Source organism: Leptonychotes weddellii, chromosome 5 (genome assembly GCF_054177405.1).
Source record: "Leptonychotes weddellii isolate Sample4059 chromosome 5, ASM5417740v2, whole genome shotgun sequence".
Taxonomy (NCBI): Eukaryota; Metazoa; Chordata; class Mammalia; order Carnivora; family Phocidae; genus Leptonychotes; species Leptonychotes weddellii.
This window is the reverse complement of record NC_138373.1, coordinates 102582297-102603940: the sequence shown is the minus strand read 5'-3', so window position 1 is coordinate 102603940 and position 21644 is coordinate 102582297. Positions and strand designations below refer to the sequence as shown.

Here is a 21644-nt window from a genome sequence, read left to right as displayed (position 1 = left end):
AGGAATATAAAACTGAAAACTTAAACTTGGGAGACATATATTTAATATTTTCTAAAAGGCATAGTTAGAAAATAAAATAAAGGGCATAAATATACGTTACCTCAGTCATAAGACCTGACAAATCCATTCATTTTAACTACAACTCAAAGCCTACATAACTAAGTTTACCAAGTTGGTTATAAGTCCACTAAAAAGAATACACAATTACACCGTGTCCTGATATGATAAAAAAGAAATTTAGGTTACACAACCCCCTCTCTTGGCCAAATAAACTTTATTAATACACTGATTTAAGGCCTTAAGCCTTTGTTTATGTACAACTCTGTAAACCTGTTATTACTGGGACCATTTTACTCACTGATATTAACTATCTTCATTAAAGTAACTATTATCAAATTAAAGGTTTTAGCTGTTTAAAGGGCAATGCTACTGAACTAAGTAATTATCAAAGTGAATGTTCACATTCAGTGCTACCTTCATGTGTATTTTTTACAAACATACTCCTATCACATAAATTGGTAGAATAGTAAGACATTTCTGAATATTTTTGATTAGCGAATCTAATTTGAAATTAGTCCACCATATTTGAAAGACCTAGATTTCTACTATAAAAAAGTTCACCTTAACTGGGCAACTGAAGAATAAACTGTGGTATAATAACTATGAAACACTTCATTTTCCCCTTTTACCCATTTTTGCCTTAACACAGTTTTAAAAAGAAAAAAATTAAAAGATTCATTTAAATTTCCCAGTAAACTTTCCCTTTAAAAAGCTCCCCAAACCCTTTAGCTTTAGATACAACAGAACAAAGATGTGGTGAACGCTAAAAATAACCTAATGGTTTTCTCTTGGAAATAGAAGTTTAAAAGCCTAGAATTTACATACTCAGGTCAGGCCATAATCTGCCCCAGAAAAGCAAAATCCTTAAGTTACACATTGCCCTATGGTTTTTTTCCCCCCATCACCACTGCTTCCAACACTAAAAGAATTTAAGAAAACCCTGAGACAATAAAGCTGAATCTTCTGGCTCTCTTCCCTCACTTTACAGATGAAATATCACACATCCTGTACCCCACTCCCCCAAACCAAACCAAAAAAAGAGCTGAGACCATAATAATGATAGAACTCAGAGAACAGGCAACATAAAAGATTGTGGAAAAATAAATACAAGTAGTCATTAGACATAAACCACCTGGAGAAAAGGAAACCAGTTCTTTTAAATAATTTTATTTTTTCTAATTTTGTGTTACTTTCATTTCCCATAGCACCTTGGTAATGTTGAAAACAGAAATACAAATACAAGATGTACTCATTTTAACATAATATGCATGAGCATATGTCACACCATCTTTTTTGGGGGGGAGGGGGCAGTTTGGACAACAGGAACAAACCTAAGCAATGGACAAAATAGAAGCTGGGTAACTGGTTCTGATCCCTGACCCCGAACATTTAACAGGGGTCACTCAAAAGACATGTAAATCAGGCCAAAAAAAAAAAAATCAACATTGATGTAGATGTTTCTTTATCTATACTAATCAGTGTTTTGTGCTACAAAACTGAAAATAAAGCCATTTTATTTTATACACAGCCTGTTGACATCTGAGTTGTACTTTTAGGAACTGTCTACTCAACAATTCATAAAAAGTTGTTAGTTTTAAAAAATAAATTATTTAATAATCAGGTGATTTTGAAAGAGAATTTACTTTCAACTTGAACACAAATTCTCTTTCAACTTCTTAAAATGTCTCATTCAGTTAATAAAAACTGAAATGTCTATGTATCTTCTTGGAAGCTCAGACTAGCTAAGTTAGCATACACCAGAAAAGCCTAAAGTTAAATTAATGGCCACCAAATTGTAAGGAAATATAAAAATTAGGAAAAAACCTCATCATATAGTTAATAATTTATAAAAACCCTCAAAAGGAATACACTGTCCTCTTGCATTTTATCTTTTCTGTAAAAACAAACAAAATGGGTACTTTTAAAATATGGTTAATATACATGCCCAACACAAATATCAAGAGACTTAACCCCAGTGCTGTTCAACCGTGTCAAAGTTAAACCAGTGGACATTTAAGCCAAAAGACTAAATATTAAGGCCATAACTAATAAAGCTAAAGAAAGCGTTCAGTAATTTTTCAATACTATTTTCTGCTCCAGCAGATGCAAATACTCCATCATTAAGCCTTTTGCAAAGCCAACCTGGTTACTTAAAAAGGAATGTAAAACAATATTCAAGCTACCTTAATTTTAGGAACCAAAAATAAATTTAAAATCACATGTAATTTGAGATCACATGGAAATGGAGCACAAAAGATGACAACAATAAATCCTGATTACTGAAAGATCTTCTCTTCTTCCAAAATCCAAGTGAATAAAATTTAGATGGATCACTCTTTTGAATGCCAATGTCTATATTTCCAAAAATGAAATCACTGAGTAGAGACAGGCCCTAGATATTATGAAAACTTCAATTATCAGGATAGAAAATGGAGACAGGTTTTGCAGTTATCTCCAAATACCTTCTCTATGAAGTGCTAAGTGATGAACTTGTGTGACTCTTGTTCTCTTCATGCAATAAGAACTATGACAGAAAACCACCATACTATACACTATCACTTGTATCTACTTTGAGCCTCCAATAACCCAAGGAAATGTTAAGTCATAAGGATGAAGAGAAAAATCTGACATTTAAATTCCTCCCTCTACAGAACCAAATAAATAGCTGAACTACAATAAACGCCCAACCTGCATCAGTTACAGAGAACTGCTGGAAAAAAAAATCCACTTTCACACAACTCACAGGCATCATTTAGATACAAACCTTAAATCTGCTGTAATAAAATAAATGCTAAATACATACTGTGAATATATATAATTACACACACACACTCATTCTTCCCTATACATCCCACCAAACTGGGAACTATTAGCTGTAATGAGGCAAATTAAATTAAAAACACTATATATTTTATAAGAAATTTAAAAATGATCACGTCTTCAAATTTGTACTTTCAATAACATTTTGGGTAAAAAAGCAAGAACACAGTTGCTTTCTTCAAAAGAAGACCCTTTTCTTGTGTTTCAATTAGAACATTTAGCTTTTAGAAGTTGGGTGAACTAACAGTAAGTCCCACAAGCATACAACACAATGTGACACACATTGTAAAAAAGTAATGTTTCATTTTAAGTGCAATAATTAAGTTTATAATCCTTACCAAGTGATTTTTATAAAATGTTTATTCTCTTAAATCCAATGCATTCACAGAGTGTTAACACTTTAAATGTTTATCATTTCCACCAACTGCAGCATTATCTAAGTAAACCAAAATAAGCACTTTTATCATAGATGTAGTCAATGATTATTAATACTTTTTTTTAAAGGACCTAAACTTCCCCCAAATTTCAGCACAGGTAGTTTTATTGTATGTTTCATCTAGCAGATTTTTAAAAATAGTGTGTAGAAATGAATAGTTTCAAACTGCTTAAATATATTATACCATGTTATCAATCCACCAAATCAAAAGCAATTGCCAAGCTGAATAATAAGTTACAAAGAAATGATAATCCTGGCTTGTACAGAAATGTGCAGTGTTTAGTTAGCTACTAATACAAATCTCTAAAGCTTAACTTAGAGTTGGAAGATGAGTTTCACAGTAATGTAATTTTAACCTCCATTTACATTCATTTTAATATATTACTAAGATGTTTACTCTATGTCACAATGGTGCTTTCCAGTGTTCACAATTTACAGTTTCAATTTGTACATATGTAATTCACTAACATAAGGGACAGTTATGACTATTACAAACTATCCCTAAAAAGAAAACAAAACCCCACCTTACATGGAACTCTGAAAATGGTATGACTTAACACAGATTAATGCAACATGGTTTTTAATATTTTAGCCATTTTCTAAACACCAGCATGTAAACTTGCCTACCTAATATGACAGCTACAACTTTATTCACTGAGAAAGGATGTATTAATTTTCTTCAACTATCTTTCTCACCTTAAGTAAAAAAATCTCATGACTTGCTGGTTCTCTTTCTGTGAATTCCAAACTGTATTTTTTTGGCGGGGGGGAGGGGGGAGAAAAGGAAGGAAGATGATAAAACACATTGTAAACAAAAAAGTCACCCCCAAATTAAGCCTTTAATTTTTTTTTTTCTTCTACACTATTTAACACTTTAAGAAATCAGTTACAATGTTTCATCTTTAACACGAATACAAATAAATTACTGTAGGGTCAGTCTGACCTACCATTCTGGGATCTAAAGTTCTAAATACATGAACAGAAGAGTAAACTACTTCAATGTTCAATCGGAGATTTAGAACAGTTATATGATTTGACTAGACTGGTCAAGGCAATTAGAAACATACAATTCCGTAGGATGTTGATTATTTTGCTTTTGGGGGGTGGGTAGTCAAAGAACAGAGAATAACAATGAAGTAACAAAAAAACCTGTCTCCTATTTGGGGGGGGGGGGCAGGAAATCACAAAGCAGTTTAAATCTCTGAAGTCCATTTGACCTATCCACTCAGATCTAAGACAAATTTTTTATTTTTTGAATAACCCCCTTTCTTTCCTTGAGTATCAAACTGATTGATAGTCACATCTCTAGGTACAATCAGAGCTTAACAGTTTGTTGAATGAAATATTAAGGTCAAAAAGACAATTTCAAAATGGAAAAAAAAATCTACTCAAGTATTACATTCAGTTTTCAAATCGTTTTCTAACATGACAACAGATTTGGCTTCAATCACTCTTGCACACACTCACACAACAGGCACCCCAGCCACTGATCTGCTTTGCAACACAAGGCCATATAGGCAGAAATGGCATTCTCCAAGCCAAACTTTAAATAGATTAAAAAAAGTAATTTCTAATTTTACAGAAATGCTTCTTCAAAAAATATTTTCTCTCACTCCCTCATCTCCTGTACTGAAGGATGTGTAATATGTTTTTTTCTCAAGCTAAATCTGAACCCTCAAAATTGATTCTAGGCAGAAGATCTCTGCAAATTAAAATCAAAAACAAAAATAGAAAAATTATATTTTTATATATGTATACATATATATATATATATATTTATACTGATTGGAATCCTCCAGCATTTTAAAATCACTTTAGAGATGAATTTTGGGATTCTACTGCTCACAACTCCAAAATCCATAATGATTTAAGGACATACGCTTTTCTCCTGTTTCCTTCCTGGCTACCCCCTCCCCTCCAGAACAGTTCAATATAGCCACGGCTCAAGTTTAATGGGAAGAGAGAGAAGTTTTTGAATAGTTTGTTTGTTTGTTTTACTTTGGTGATCTGGGTGGCACATACTGCTCTTTGCCATTACGTCGAGTCACTCCCTGAGGTATAGCCCTATGGCCAAACTGGCGTCTCTGTTCCCTGATTTTTCCAGCTGCTCCCCTGGGAATGGTATTGCCTCGGAAGCTAGAATACTCCTTACTAGCCCTTGCTTCTGGCTTCTCATGTGATTTCTCAACGGACTTCTCAGGAGCTCCATTCTCTTCATTTTTGGTGGGAGACACTACATTGGAGCGAAGTTCTCGTAGTGGCTGCACAAGAACCGGAGCTGGCTCTTTAGGGGGCTTCTGGCACACTTCAGCATAACTTAGCTTTCGGGGTTCCTTTGAGTGAAGATAAGAAAACACATTTATGGAACATTCTCTAAGTAAAGTACAAAAAGGATAATGTGACCCACAAGAAAATCAGTAAGCTATCTTCTAGGAGAGGGCAACAGGCATTCTCATATACACTGCTATTAAAGTGTCTGGGTACAATCTTTTTTTTTTTTTTTTTTTTTTAAAGATTTTATTTATTTGAGAGAGAGAATGAGATAGAGCATGAGAGGGGGAAGGGTCAGAGGGAGAAGCAGACTCCCTGCTGAGCAGGGAGCCCGATGCGGGACTCGATCCCGGGACTCCAGGATCATGACCTGAGCCGAAGGCAGTCGCTCAACCAACTGAGCCACCCAGGCGCCCCTGTCTGGGTACAATCTTAAAAAAAAAAATTTTGTTGAAATAATAAAAAGCCTTGGCAATTTATAAATGATACAATATTTTCACTTGAGGAATTTATGTGAAAGATGTTCATGTCAGCATTGTTTGTAACAGGTGATGAAAAAAACTGGAAATAACCTAAATGTCTAACAAGGAAGGACAGATTAAGTTAATAATGTACTTTCAGGTTAAGTTAATAATGTACATCCGTATGATGAATGTACATCTGTTCTCTCTTCCAAGGCTACAAAGAACCCTGAGATGGATTCCACAAGAATCTCAACAGAGCAGCTGGGAACCAAGAATATATTAATAGAAGACTAATTAAAGGTCTTAATTACCTCATCTGGAAAAAAAGGAAACAGGGATGTTATGAGAATGGGATAAAGCATGTGAGAAGTATTTAGCACTGGTCTTAGCATATAGCAGGCATTCAGTAATCGGTAGCTGCCATTGTACTATTATTAAATAACAAAATAAAATGTCCTTAACCTAGAAGGAACTATACCAAAATGCAACTAGTTATATTAATGAATGAAAAGATTATTAAATTCTGTGTTTTTGCTCTGCTTTTCTGTATTTCCCTAATTATAAAAATGATTTCTGGAAACTGAATAAAAATGGAAGTGGCCCTCCTAAGACTTGTTAAACATTCCCCCCCCCCAAAAAAAAGAATTTCAAGGGGGCTCAAAGCCTCTTTAGCCCCAAAATACATTCATCGTAACTTGAATAAGAAAGAAGCGTCATTTAACTAGAAGGTGATCAGAAAAAAAGTCATTAAAAAACAACAAACAAACAAACAAAAAATCCAAAACCCAGAATGGGGGCAACCTGGGTGGCTCAGCTGGTTGAGCATCTGCCTCTGGCTCAGGTCTTGATCCCAGAGTCCTGGGATCAAGCCCCATATGGGCTCTCCCTCTCCCCTATTCATGCTCTCTTGCTCAAATAAATCTTAAAAAACAAAAACAAAAACAAAAAACCCCAACAAAAACCAAAACTTCTCAGAATGAATAATTATTCTTCACTATCTCAACATGGCTAAAATTTCCCATTTCTTTGCAGTGACTTTAAACTCCTTGAGCTTCATTTGAGGCAGGTAACCTCAGTTTGGGCTATTTCCAAATGACTCTGCTCTAGCAAAGACTTACGTGAAAAAAAAATCTCATTATTTAACCTATTATTTTTTTTGTCCCCACATACTAAATTCATCAAGTTACCTGTAGGGCCACAGCTACAGCTGCATTTATGTTACTATTACATGGTGAAGCACTATTTGCCCTTGATGGCTTTGCAGTACTTGGGGAAGAAACTGGTATAGCTGTCTGGTTGAGAACATCCTTCTGAACAGAGGAATCCTCTACTAGATCCTTTTCTTGCTGAGTTGTGCTAAGGAAAAGAGAGTTTGACATTAGACTTAGTACAGCACATAGAAACAGCTGAGCAAATGACCAGAAGAGAAAGTAATCTTAATGTGGAAGACCTTCTATACTGAAACTGTACCTTAATGCAGGAAGCTCAGCTGTACATGGAGGACTGGTACTCATATTGAGTTGCTGGGCAGAGGTGCAGTCTGTCTGTTCATCCTCTGCAGGCACTGGGCAACTAACTCTTAACTCTTCATTATCCTTAAAGTAAAAATATATTTCAAAATTAACTCATATAGACACTTCTCCAAAGAAGATATCCAAATTGCCAATAAGCACTTGTAAAGAGGTTCAATCATCATCCGTCAATTAGGGAAATGCAAATCAAAACCACAATGAGAAATCACTTTGCACTCACCAGGGTGGCTATAATCAGTAAGTAACAAATGTTTGTGATGATAATGGAAGACACTGGAACTCTCATACACTGAGTGGTAATGCAAAATGGTGCATTTTGGAAAATAGTCTGGCAGTTCCTCAAAAAGTTAAACACAGTTACCATATGACCCAGCAGTATATACCCAAGAGAAAATATGTCTACACACAAATTTTCATTATTCATAGTAGCCAAAAAACTGTGAACAACTTAAATATTCATCAACTGGTGAATGTATAAACAAAATGTGGTATATCCATATAATGTAATATTACTGGGCAATAAAAGGAATGAAGTACTGGTACACACTACCACAATGGATGAACCTTGAGAAAATCATGCTAAGTGAAATAAGCCAGTCACAAAAAGGCAAATATTATATGATTCCATTTACACGAGATACCCAGAGTACTCACATTTATATAGATAAAGTAGAATGGTGGCTGCCAGGGGCTGAGGGAAGGGGGAATAGGTAATGGGAGTCACTGCGTAATGGGTATAGCATTTTATTATTACTTTTATTTTTTTTTTAATTTTATTTATTTATTCATGAGAGACAGAGAGAGAGAGAGGCAGAGGGAGAAGCAGGCTCCCAAGGAGCAGGGAGCCCGATGCGGGACCCGATCCCAGGACCCTGAGATCATGACCTGAGCCGAAGGCAGACGCTCAACCATCTGAGCCACCCAGGCGCCCTATTATTACTTTTAAAAGATTTTGTGTTTTAAGGAATCTCTACACCCAACGTGGGGCTTGAACTCACAACCCAGAGACCAAGAGTTGCATGCTCTACCAACTGAGCCAGCCAGGTGTCCCCTACAGCATTTTATATTTACAAGATTGAGAGTTCTGGAGATTAGATGCACAACAATGTGAATGTACTTAACACAACTGAACTGCATACACTGAACAATGCTTAAGATGGTAAATTTTCTAAGGATTTTTTTTTTAAAGGTATTATTTATTTATTTATTTGACAGAGAGATAGCACAAGTAGGCAGAGTGGCAGGCAGAGGGAGAGGGAGAAGCAGGCTCTCCGCTAAGCAGGGAGCCCGATGCGGGGCTCGATCCCAGGACCCTGGGATCATGACCTGAGCCGAAGGCAGCTGCTTAACTGAGCCACCCAGGTGCCCCGATGGTAAATTTTTTAGAGGGGGAGAGGGAGAGAATCTCAAGCAGACACCACGCTGAGCGTGGAGCCTATGTGGGGTTTGATTTCACCACCCTGAGATCAGGACCAAAGCTGAAATCAAGAGTCGGATGCTTAATTGACTAAACCACTCAGGCACCCCTTAAGATGGTAAAATTTATATTATGTGCAATTTACTGCAATTTTTTTTTTTTTTAGAGATTTTTATTTATTTATTTGAGATAGAGTGAGAGAGCATAAAGGCGGGAGAGCAGCAGAGGGGAGAGGGAGAAGCAGGCTCACCACTGAGCAGGGAGTCCAATGTGGGGCTTGATCCCAGGACCCCAGGATCATAACCTGAGTTGAAAACAGATGCTTAACTGCCTGAGCCACCCAGGCGCCCCTTACCACAATTTTAAAAAGTAAAATAAAAACAATAGCAAGGGACGCCTGGGTGGCTCAGTCGGTTAAACATCTGCCTTCGGCTTGGGTCATGATCCCAGGGTCCTGGGATTGAGTCCCGCATTGGGATCCTTGCTCAGTGGAAGCCTGTTTCTCCCTCTGCCCCTCCCCCTGCTCGTGCTCTCTAAAATAAATAAATCTTAAAAACAAACAAACAAACAAAAAAACCCCACAAAAAAATCTAATAGCGAGCCCTGGATATTAAAATCGATTGATAAAGTACAAATTTCAGTAGGTTTATTTTTTTAAAGATTTTATTTATTTATTTGTGAGAAAGCGAGCATGAGTTGGGGGGCTGCGCGGAAGGGCAGTAGGAGAGGGAGCAGCAGATGCCCCACTGAGCAGGGAGCCTGGTGGGGCTTGATCCCAAGACCCCGGGATCATGACCTGGGCCAAAGGCAGATGCTTAACCAACAAGCCACCAGGCACCCCCAAATTTCAGTCGGTTCAGAGGTAACATTTAGAAAAACTTTGTAGAAAATATAGACAAGTACAAAAATAAAAATTAGGAAAGCCGAAACAAAATCTGACGTTCCACCTACAAGGTGCAATATCAAATTAAGAGTTAAAGAAAGAGAAGAAAAGAGAAGTGAAGAATTTATCAAAGAGATAATACAGGAAAATTTTCTAGCATGTAAGGACGAGTTTACAGACTGAAAAGGTCTACCAAGTATCCGGTGCAATGAATTAAAAAGGAGCCATAGGAAGATACACCTTCGTAACTTCACAGAATACCAGAGATAAATAAAAGATCCTAAAGGCCTCCAGAGGGGAGGAAAAGGTCACAGGAGGATCAGAACGATAGGTTTCTGAAAAGGATCTCGGGAAGCCAGATCATTTCCTAAGCAAGATATAAAAAAGAACAAACCATAAAAGAATGACTGATAAATATGACCATACTAAAATAAGAACCTGTTTTCATTCACAAATACTAAACTCTGAAAACAAACCATAATTAGTAATATCCATTACTGACAAAGGATTAGTATCCAAAATAAATTTAAAAATTCCATGAATCTGTAAGATAAAGAGATAACCCAATAGGAAAAAAAAAGTGCCAAATACTTGGCACTTTATAAAGAGAAACTCAAATGGCCAATAAAAACATGAAAAAGTAACTTAACCTCAACAGTAAATTTTAAAAGATGCCCTATCACTCAGCAATTCCACTATGTATATACCCTAAAAACAGGGTGTGTAGTTTGAACATTCACAGCAGAATTGCTTATAATGTCAAACAGACAAAAAAACAGCTCAAGTGTCTATCAACAGTTGAATAATATTCTTACAAAAGAATACAACAGTGCAAAATGAACTAGTTGTTTCAACACCAATGAATTTTACACAATACAGAATGAAAGAAATTGTTAACAGAAGATTACACATTCCATTTATGTTGTGTTCAAAAACAGGCACACTGAACAGTATACTCTCTAGGTTAGGGGTTGACAAACCAAGGCCTGCTGGCCAAATCCAGCCTCTGAGTTTGGCTGGTATGGCCTATGAGCTAAAAGTGGTTTTTATGTTTTTAGCATGTGGCCCACAAGCCTAAAATATTTACTTTCTGGCCCTATTCTACAGAAAAAGTTTCCCAACCTGGAATGGTAAAATCATAAAAAAAGCAACAAAATTGTTATTGCAGTCAGGATGTTTCCTCTGACGGGGAGGAATAGGAATCTTAAAAAGGGAGGGGAGACACATGGCACTGCTAAGATGTTGGTGATGTTCATTGTCCACAACTGTGGGTTGGGATTACAAGGGGAAATACACTTTATTATTCTTCTTTAAAAACGTATGTTATGTGTGAATCACACCTCACCAAATGGGAGAAGCCATCAACTATAAAATGTACCATTATATTATGTATTACTAAGAAAAACACTACTACTTAACCTACGGTAACGTTTAATTATAGATTTTCAAAGGTGGAAAAAATGTCTATCTTAAGGCTGATGAAATAACTATAATATTGCACAATTTTTTAAACAAGGGAAGACAAATACCTTCAAAATTCCATGAGAACATGATTTCTAAATCAGAACTCTACAGAAATAAGCTACTGATCCTATGTAAAAACAAAAACACTTTTTGGAACACAAGATCTCAAGAAATTTATACTAAAAACCACTAATTCAGGAAGCTCAGGAAGATGTGACCCACCATAATGAAGAAAAGTAAAGTAAGAGTGAGGATCCAACAAAAGAAAGTAAGGAAAATTCTCAGGATGATGGTAAAGTCAAGTCCCAGCTACACAATTGTGCAGTAGGCCACTGAAAGTATAAGAAAGGAGAAATAATGGCAGTATACTATGAGGTTCAGTTATGGAAAAAAATGGTAATATCAAGATGTGACTTACAAATGATGGCATATCCTAATCTAACTGGCAGTGCTTTTTACTTTCTTTTTTTTAAGACTTTATTTATTTGAGAGAGAGAGTACAAGCAAGGGGGAGGGACAGAGGGACAAGTAGACTCCCTGTTAAGCAGGGAGCCTGACATGGGGGAGGGGGGTGTGGCTGATCTCAGGATTCTGAGATCATGACCTGAGCTGAAGGCTTAACCAAACTGAGCCATCCAGCTGCCCCTGCTTTTTACCTTTTTAGTGATACTAAATTAATAGGGCATCTTATAATTGATGGTATCCTAGATATGATGCAGTACAATATACAGGGAGGATAAGAAAAGTATGTTGACTTAAGAGAGCTAAATCCTTAGGTTCTAAATGGAAAGTTAACAGACAACATCAAAAATTGGAAAGTCAAGAAATAAAGTATATTGGGAGCACGCAACTCTTGATCTTGGGGTCCTGAGTTCAACCCCACATTGGGTGGAGATGAAAGAAAAGAAAAGAGAAGAGAAAAGAAAAGTAGTAGCATAACCATGTTAGTTAGAAATATAGGGGGAAAACAGGAGAAAAAACTAGTTGAAATGGTTGCACAGGAATACTATTTTTCACTATAAGCCTAGATGTATACTACGTGTATATACTATAAAAATAAAAACTGAATTAAGAAAAAAAGGGAAGAAAATGAGAAAAATATGTGGGTGTAAAGATTTAGCACAGGAAGAGGTCTACACTCAAAAATATTTTAGGAGGGGCACCTGGGTGGCTCAGTTGCTAAGTGTTTGCCTTCGGCTCAGGTCATGATCCCAGGGTCCTGGGATCGAGCCCCGCATCGGGCTCCCTGCTCCACGGGAAGCCTGCTTCTCCCTCTCCCACTCCCTCTGCTTGTGTTCCCTCTCTCGCTGTGTCTCTCTCTGTCAAATAAATAAATAAAATCTTAAAAAAAAAAAAATTTTAGGATGGGGTACCTATCCTAAAGGTTGATGTCCTAACTCTTTGATATCAACTCTCCATTATTTGAAAGCCTGAATTTACCAAACTTAGAATTCATTTATATCATTGACTAATTACAGGCACTTAAGTGGAAACAACACTTTCCACCAGCTTGCATTAATTGGTTCTACCAAACTGAGTTGGCTGACACCAAAGACATGCAAAAATGAAGAAACATTTTATTTTTTTAATTGGTTTAATTTTTATTTTATTTATTTCTTTTTAATTAACATATAATGTATTATTTGTTTCAAGGGTACAGGTCTGTGATTCATTAGTCTTACACAACACCCAGCACTTTATTGGCCTGTGTAGCTTTATCATAAATCTTTTTATAATACTCAAAGCAAGTTGACAATCCCATGAGTAAAAACTATGATAGAAATACATATTAAGTGCAAATAAAATTTTGAATTATAACTCTGCAAACAAAGGTTATGGTCCCATAAGTAAAAGATTGATGCCTCAGTGTTTACCTTTTCTTTGTAGACACCTTTAACAACATCAGACATCCTACTCTCCAAAACAAGTTCACCTGGAGTTCTTGATGAACTTCCAGGTAAAGGAGGAAAATTTGAGGCTAGTAAGTCAAACTTTGGTGTTGGAGCCTTTGCTTCAGCTGATGAAGACTGCGGTCTCTAAAAGACACAAATCATAAAACAGGTCACATGCCAATCTCATTCCCTAATCCTGTACCACAGAAGCTGAAAGCTGTAAGGAAACAAACAAAACTCTACACTAATGCAAGAATTGTTTGTTCTCCTATAAATTCCTGGCTTCTCATCTCAGTTGAGCTCTCATTTTTTTATCAATCCTACTTACCTTTTGTCAACTTCCTCACCTGTTTCTTTTGCAAACTTTGCCACACTCCTTAAGCCTGCTAACCAAATCTCCACTATTTGCTAAATTTGTAATACTCCCTTCCAGAACAAAAATAAAAACCCCTATGTGACCTAAATTTGCCATGAGCTTTTCTCCTTTCATATAGTCTCAAGAGAACAGTATCTTTCCTTGAAAAATCTCCTGATCTGCCTTTCTGCCCACCACCCTCTACAAGCCTCACCTCTGTATTCATCACCACTAAAATTGCTTTGACAAGTCACCAATGCCTTCCACAATGCAAAATCTGACAGACTTTTTTTCCTAACCTCACATAGCACCTGGCATGGTAAACATTCTTTCCTTTTGAGAGCTCATTCCTCCCTTAGCTTCTGTGATACCTCTTTCTCTTGATTTTCAGATCTCACAATCAGGTGCTTGCGTCTCTCTACCTATTCCCTTTGACAGTTTTATAGTTTCTATGTGTTTCTATAGTTTCTACTCTTTTCACTTCCATACTCTCCCTGTGTGATAGTCACTATTCATGGCTTCAACTACTACCTATACGCAAACAATCTTTACAACAATCTTTTTCACTTTTGGTGACTGGCTACACACCACTGGAAATTTACCAAAACTCACTGAATTGTACACTTTCAATATTCTCAGCCCAGACCTTTACCTGAAACCTAGACATCCATTTGTCTATCAGCCTTCTCTGCTCAGATTTTGCTTGGATACTTCAAACAATATAATAAGTAATCTCATTCTTTAGCCCAAAGCTACTATGTTGCCAAAGTTCCATTCTTGACCACTCTAAATCACTTACTCTACAGAGTCCCCTGAATGATTTCATCTACTTTTATGATTTCAATTACTTTGTGTAAGCTCACAAATCCTAAATTTTATCTCTAGCTAACATCTTCTTCCTGCACAAAGGCACTTCCATTCTGCCTTTCCTACTGGAAAGCATGTGTGTCTCCTTTTTCTTCACCCCTTCAGTCCTCAATCCTCAAAATATTTTCAACATATTAAATGGACTTCAAAACTAATCTCTTCTCTCCTCAGTTGTTCAGGGCCACTTGAGGATTCATATGGACTGTTGCAATGGTATCGTTCTAAAAAAGCTGTTGCTATGTCATGGCTGCACAACACTATTTTAAAAGGTTCACAGTTTGCCCTAAGGACCATTCTGTGTGTTATAACGCAGTAAGTTTTCTTCTTTGGAAATGCTTATCTTTTCACTACTTATATATGTAATATTTGTATATATATAATATGCAGCCTACATGCTGTATGTATAGTACACTTGTATGTGTATACAATTCACTACTTATACACATAAAGTAAGTATACTATAATTTATGATTTATCTGTTAATTCTAGGCAGGGTTTTCTTGAGACCTCTGTGGGTTCCTACATCATTCTGATTTCTCAACTCCTTTTGCTCTCAGTTAAGACAGGGCAAACATTCACCATGAACAAACCACAAAAAAAATAAAAACATGATTAATTTGAAGCTAAATAAGTCAAAATTCAAATAAAAACATGTCTAGAACTATAAAACCTTAATTTATAAGCAGTTTTGTAAGATTAGTGGATAGAAGAATAAGTAGTAGCTAGAAAATTGCCCGCCCCCTCAAGTAATGAGTTTCCAACACCATCCAGAGAGCTTTGTAAGTGAATGATAAACTTTATCAAGTTGGCAAAAAGTCATATATTTATTGGGCTATTGATAAATAGGAACTTTTGTTCAATGTCTGTCAGAGTGTAAATTGGCACAACCCCTACAGAAAGATGTAAGCTGGCAGCAACTTACTGAATTGTGACCTAGAAATCCCATTTCTAAGGATTCTCCTTCAGGTGTTATTACACACATAGGAAAGAAGTTACCATAGCTACAAGACTGAAAGATTGAAACTACTTAAATGTCCATTAACAACATAATAAACTTTTCATTGAATATTTTCATTTTTTGATTTTTAAACTATGTGAATATATTAGGTATTCAAGTAATTTTTAAAAAACACAAGCAACACAGATCAAATCCCTAACTATACATGTGCTTTAAGGGTGGGGCATAGTGGTAGCAGTAGATATTTTAGGGTCAAAGCACAGGTTCTATTTACCTTTGTCTAATACTATAATCAATAAGACAAAAACCTGGAAAGACCGACCACAAGCCAATGCCATACTAAATCACAAAAGAAAAAAATAAATAAATAGATATAATAAAACTATGTAAAAAAACTTACCTGGACTCTCTCATCTTCTCGTCGTCTTCGACCTCTGAAAAGAGTTCTCCTTTTAACAACGATAAAAAAGGTGGGAATGATGGGAGGGACAACTCGTAAGTTTCTTCAAATATATAATACACTCTATCAAAGATGGGTGAATTTCTAGTTTAACTAACTATATTTTCTGTATCTCCACTATTAAGAGATGAATATATATTCTTCTGAAGGGATCCTAAACTAATCTACCAAAAACTTCAACTACAACACCACCACCACCACTAAATAAGTTGGGCCATTTTTATTAAGCAGTGTTCCTTCCACACCAGAAGTATATCAGGGTTTTTTGTTTCATTTGAGCAGAGGAGGCAATAAGGTATAACCCCATTTCCATAGTTAAGAAGTTGTAAGAAATTAAACTAGAATGCAGATAGGATCTTATCTTTCTAAGCTATTCTTTCCTCAGTGAACCATAAAGAACTTCAGAGTAACTTTATGAACCTCTGACTCAGAGCTATATTCTATATGGGCACTATAAATTTCTAAATAATTATGAAAACTATTAACCCATATTATGTGAACACTGTATTCAATTAGTAAAACCATACACCAATAGTTAAAACAAAAAATAATCACTAGGTCTTCAAATATTCACATTACGAGCAAAGAATTTTCATATACCTTATCCATATTTATTACCCTATTTCCTTACCTGCCCCTACCATAGTCCCCATTCTGTTCCATCTGTATAGTAGGAGTTTCTTTTGGAAGGTAGCTTTGCTCCTGATGCCCTGTTACTGTAGGATTATGCCGTTCAGCTGGAAAGTTCCTTGAACCAGATCTGTTTAATGGTCCATCCCCCAATGACACAGAGCCCTCTGTCGAGTGTTCTGAACCACTCGATGACCTAAAATGAGGCTTCACACTATAAGAAATATAAGATCACATACATGAGAGGATAAATCAAGACAGACAAAATCTTTCCCCTTAATGGTAAAAACTCTATTTAATGGGACAAGTTAAAAATTGCCTTCTACTGTATTCTGATTTTCCACAAATTAAGTTACACATAAAAGTGTCACATTATAAAAATGTAAACTCTTTTATGTCTCAGATTTTTACATTTAAAAAAGTTGTTTGGGGGCGCCTGGGTGGCTCAGCTGTTAAGCGTCTGCCTTCAGCTCAGGTCATGGTCCCAGGGTCCTGGGATCGAGCCCCCGCATCGGGCTCCCTGCTCTGCAGGAAGCCTGCTTCTCCCTCTCCCACTCCCCCTGCTTGTGTTCCCTCTCTCGCTGTGTCCCTGTCAAATAAATAAATAAAATCTTTAAAAAATAAAAAAGTTGTTTGGAGAGATTTGGGGTAAAATCCAAAGTTCTTCAAGATAAAGCTACTTCTATTTCAATACTCAAAATACAACTAGGATTTTAGCTAATTTAACACCAGTTGCAGTCTTGACACGCCTGAATCAGCCAGGCTTTAAGCTTATTAATGAATTTATGCCATACATTCTCAATGGGGCAACATCACCCCCAGTGGGAGTAAAAAAGGTTCAAGGCAGGGGTGGGGTGGGGTGGGGCCGAGAAGGAACAAAAAAAATCCCAATCTTACTCCTTTTATGCAGAGAGCACAGATATACATACATTACATAAATACATATACAATATCTCCAGTACTAAATTTTCATAGGGAAAAATTGGCAGGGGATGTCTAAAAAGGCTCTCTAGGGGAGTGACAATGAAAACCAGAGAAACAGTGCAATATATTAAAATCCCAGCTTCTTTTTAAATTAATTGTTCAAAGATGCTATGTGAAAAAAAACTAGGAAAATATAATGCAACTAATAGCCTGGCATGGCTTCATGAATTAGGTATAGAATCTAGTAAAAACAAACAAAAAACCCCAGTAAGTACGAACAAGGGTAGATTTTATCTTGGATGATGGGTATAAGCACCCAACTCTCTAACAATGTATAAGCAGATGAAGCTAGGGTAGGGGTAAAGGAGAGGCTACAGTTTAATCAACAGTGAAAACAAAGTAAGCCCAACCAACTAAGGATCTTGGTTCTATAACAGATTATACAAGTATGAGATTTATATTTGGCCCCTTATTTGTAGTTTAAAAATTCCATTTTTACAGCCTGTTTTCATGGTTACAAATTTATATCAATAAACACACTGCCAATTCCTGGTTCTCTGAATTTGGATTTAAAACTTCAAAATAATTATAAAGCCCAACAATTTAACATTAATTCCAACATCTCCGGCTACCCTATTTTTTATAGAAAACAAAAAAATGAGGTTACTGCCATTAAAACTTAACTATAAAAACCAGGTGACAAAGTTGTGTTGAGTTTCATTAAGATTATATGAAATAATTACTTTACGTCACAAAGTAGATTTTTTATTTTATTTTTTTGCTTGTTTGTTTGAAGATTTTTATTTATTTGACAGAAAGAGCCAGAGAGCTCAAGCGGGGGAGGGGGGAATGGCAGAGGGAGAGGGAGAAGCAGGCTCCCCCATGAGCAGGGAGCCTAACGTGAGGCTTGATCCCAGGATCCCGGGCTCACGACCTGAGCTGAAGGCAGACACTTAATCAACTGAGCCACCCAGGCGCCCCACAAAATAGATTTTTAATAGCAATGAAAATTATAGAATGTCAACACAGAGCATTTTCAAAATATTTTTATTAGCCATCATATCTGAAAATGACCTCATGAGGTAGATACGCTGTTTATCTGTTCAGAAACTATCATTCGCCTAAATTTTCTCATTGCATTTCAATATACCTAACAGGTAAGTTACTGGGTTTAAACAGCCCTCAGATCTCATAATCTTACCCTTCACTGAGAGGGACTTACGATCTCAGTCCAGGCAAAAGAAAAAAAAAAAAAAAGCTAAGAGAGATAAGTGATAAAAGATGGAAAGGAAGAAGTAAAGTGACAGAAAGAGAAAGTATGAAAGGTAGAAAAATGCCCAGACTTCTGAAAGTTAGTCCTAGTCTCTCTAAGTAGGTCTAGTGATCATCACTGGGCTGTTACAAGGTTCATATAATAAACTACAAAAGTACTTCCTAAAAGTTACTTTCTCCTTGACTAATAACTTCAAATAAATAAATAAATAAAAATAAAGGTCTGGAAGTGGTCACTTTTTAGAAGAAAAGAAACAAGGATTAGGGTCTGTCAAAAAGCTCCCAGTTTCATCTGTAATATTTGCATTTTATAAGAAGAAAAAACTCATGTATAATTTTTGTAACTAAAATTAAAAACTTGCACTGGACAAACTATGAAAAAGGATTGTACATGAATGGTTTTGAATAACAAGCAAAATTATACTAAACCTGCCTTGTACCTTCAAAAGCATAGGCACACCTCCTTATAAGTAAGGATGACTGGACTGTCATTCTTGGCTTTCTTATTGTGATTTCAACCTTTTCACCAAGAAAGCACAGCAAACAAAAACAAGTGACAATAAAGGAACACCATGAACCCATTTAATACATTTTTTAGTCAAGAATCTGCAAACCACCAGTACTTTTACTTATTAAAAACTGCTTTTAGTCTACCTTATAAGAAAGATGTATATTCTACTTAACTGTTTAAAGCAAAATTCACTCTTTAAAAAAAAAAAAACGGTGAAATCAATACGTATTATACATATTTCTACAAAGCTACTATTTCTAATCAGGGAAATCTGTATTTTCTAACAAGGGAAATGCAAGCTGTCATTTACTCTAATTAAATTATTTTTAAGAGAAAACTTCACCAGCTATGGTAGAGGAAAGGAAACGTTCTAATCTCAAGTCTGCTGATAATAACTAGCCATGTAACCCTAGCAAGACTTTTGTCCTCTTCGGCTTTCACTTTCTTCAGCTGTAAAATGAGTTAAAACTACACCATAATAAAGGTCTTTCCAGATTTAAACACCATTCTATGTGCTCATGGAAATTAATCTTTTTGAACAACAGGACTGGGATTAAAGGACAATGTGTGAGGCTCCCTGTAACTTCTACTCATATGTCCTAGCAATACCTGAATTGTGCAGTTGCTACTTTATTACCAAACTAAGAATCATCTACAAGAGCAAAATAATCCTTTCATTTATGAAGAATCCTTCATCCTTGTAATATGAAGAGATCACATTTGAAACTTCATAAAGCAGTAAGAATGTATATGTAGTAAAATGTTTGTAACACTTAAAAATGATCTTCAAATGCTTTAACCAATTTTGTCAGTTAAATAAGTACAAAAAATTGTGACAACAGAGGATGGTACACATGAATGCTTCCAGAATCCACTGAGAAGAATATTTAATACCATGAGGCTTCTTTCTCCAGTGAAGCATGTTTCAGGTAAACCTTACAAAAAAGAATTAAGTTCCTAGAAGTCATTTTAGAAGAACATACCCCATGTGGTCTTCTTGCCAAAAAGAACCAACTGGGAGAATGAACTATGGCAAGGGAAAATCACTGAAGAAATCATTTAAAAAGCCAAAAACCCGAACCTAGGAGACTCACAAAATAAGCAAACAAAAAACAATAAATGTGAAACTCTTAAATAAATCTAAGCCACTATATAAGCCCTTTTTTCTTTGGATACTCATACTTTCAAAAGCCATAATATATACCAAATTATTGAGATTATCAATTGATGTTTACATAAAAAGAGTAACACTTAAGAGACTTACCTTTTTATATGATAGCAAATAGTTTCCAGAGTTCTCAATAATTTATTTAGAACACCGTTTTTTAAGTATAGGCTTTGAAGTCAAACTGGGCTCAAATTCTGGCTCTCCCAGTTACTAGCTACATGCTCTTAGACACGATATTTAACCTTTTATGTTTCAATTTCCTCATCTTAAATAGATATAACTATCTTATAGGGTTATGAAAACTGATAAAATATGTAAAGCCCTTAAAACAAAGCTTTGGACATTAATGTTCAATAAATGGTAGCTACTGTCTAAACACTATAGTTCACGGAAATCATTTCAAAAGTCAATTTTCAAAAATCCTAAGCAACTCATTTTTCCAGCATTCAATACTCAAACCAGCTAACATTTCTATCCTCAAAAAAACTCTCATTCTCTAAAATGTTACCTATTTAACACACTAAATGGTATTTAAACACCAGATCTTATGTTACTATCATAAAATAATTTTCTATTATCTTTACTATTAAAAAGTCAGTATGTACAATCTTAGTTCTAAATCTTTTTTATACAAATTATCCACTATGAGGTCAAAGTGTGCTTATTAATTCTAGAGTAAATGACTTAAGCTTTTTACTAAGATTTATAAATAAGCATTGTGACTACCACAGTAATTCTTCAAGAACTACTAGGAATTGTGTACAATAAATTCCACTGTTTTGTTTTTTGTTTTTGTTTTTATGTAGGCTCCATGCTGGGCATGGAGCACAATGCCTGGGCTTGAATTCATGACCCGAGGATCAAGACCTGAGCCGAAATCAAGAGGTGGATGCTTAACTGACTGAGCCATCCTGGCACCCCTATTCCACTATGATTGTTATCTTACCGATTTTTTTGGAATGGTCGAGGCATATTCACAGCAGCAGCATTTGTTTTATAAGATCCTGGTGCATTAAAGCCATTCACAAAACTACCATTGGGAAAGGGAGCCTAAAAGAAAATGTGATGTTTAAAAACAATTAATGAAAAGGGCAAAACCTAGTGTGAAGGCTGTAAGAAACTCCTGATGAACTAACCTAGTATCAAATTTTTTTAAAGATTTTTTATTTTTAAGTAATCTCTACACTCAACATGAGGCTTGAACTCACGACCCCAAGCTCAAGAGTCGCATGCTCCACTCAGGATCCCCCTCAATTTCTT

General features: G+C 35.8%; 1 protein-coding gene across 6 annotated transcripts in view; it reads right to left on the bottom strand.

The window, feature by feature from the left end:
- Positions 1–1211: 1211 nt before the first annotated feature.
- Positions 1212–21644, bottom strand: part of LARP4 (La ribonucleoprotein 4) — a 207018-nt gene continuing 186585 nt past the window's right edge. For all 6 annotated transcript variants that reach the window (XM_081821661.1, XM_081821664.1, XM_081821659.1 and 3 more), the window contains 7 exons: positions 21331–21434; positions 16511–16723; positions 15820–15868; positions 13222–13383; positions 7522–7646; positions 7239–7407; positions 1212–5649 (listed from right to left, as the gene is read on the bottom strand). In XM_081821661.1, coding sequence (XP_081677787.1) covers positions 5311–5649; positions 7239–7407; positions 7522–7646; positions 13222–13383; positions 15820–15868; positions 16511–16723; positions 21331–21434 — 1161 coding nt within the window. In that variant the 3' untranslated portion in view covers positions 1212–5310. The remainder of the gene's footprint in view (positions 5650–7238; positions 7408–7521; positions 7647–13221; positions 13384–15819; positions 15869–16510; positions 16724–21330; positions 21435–21644) is intronic.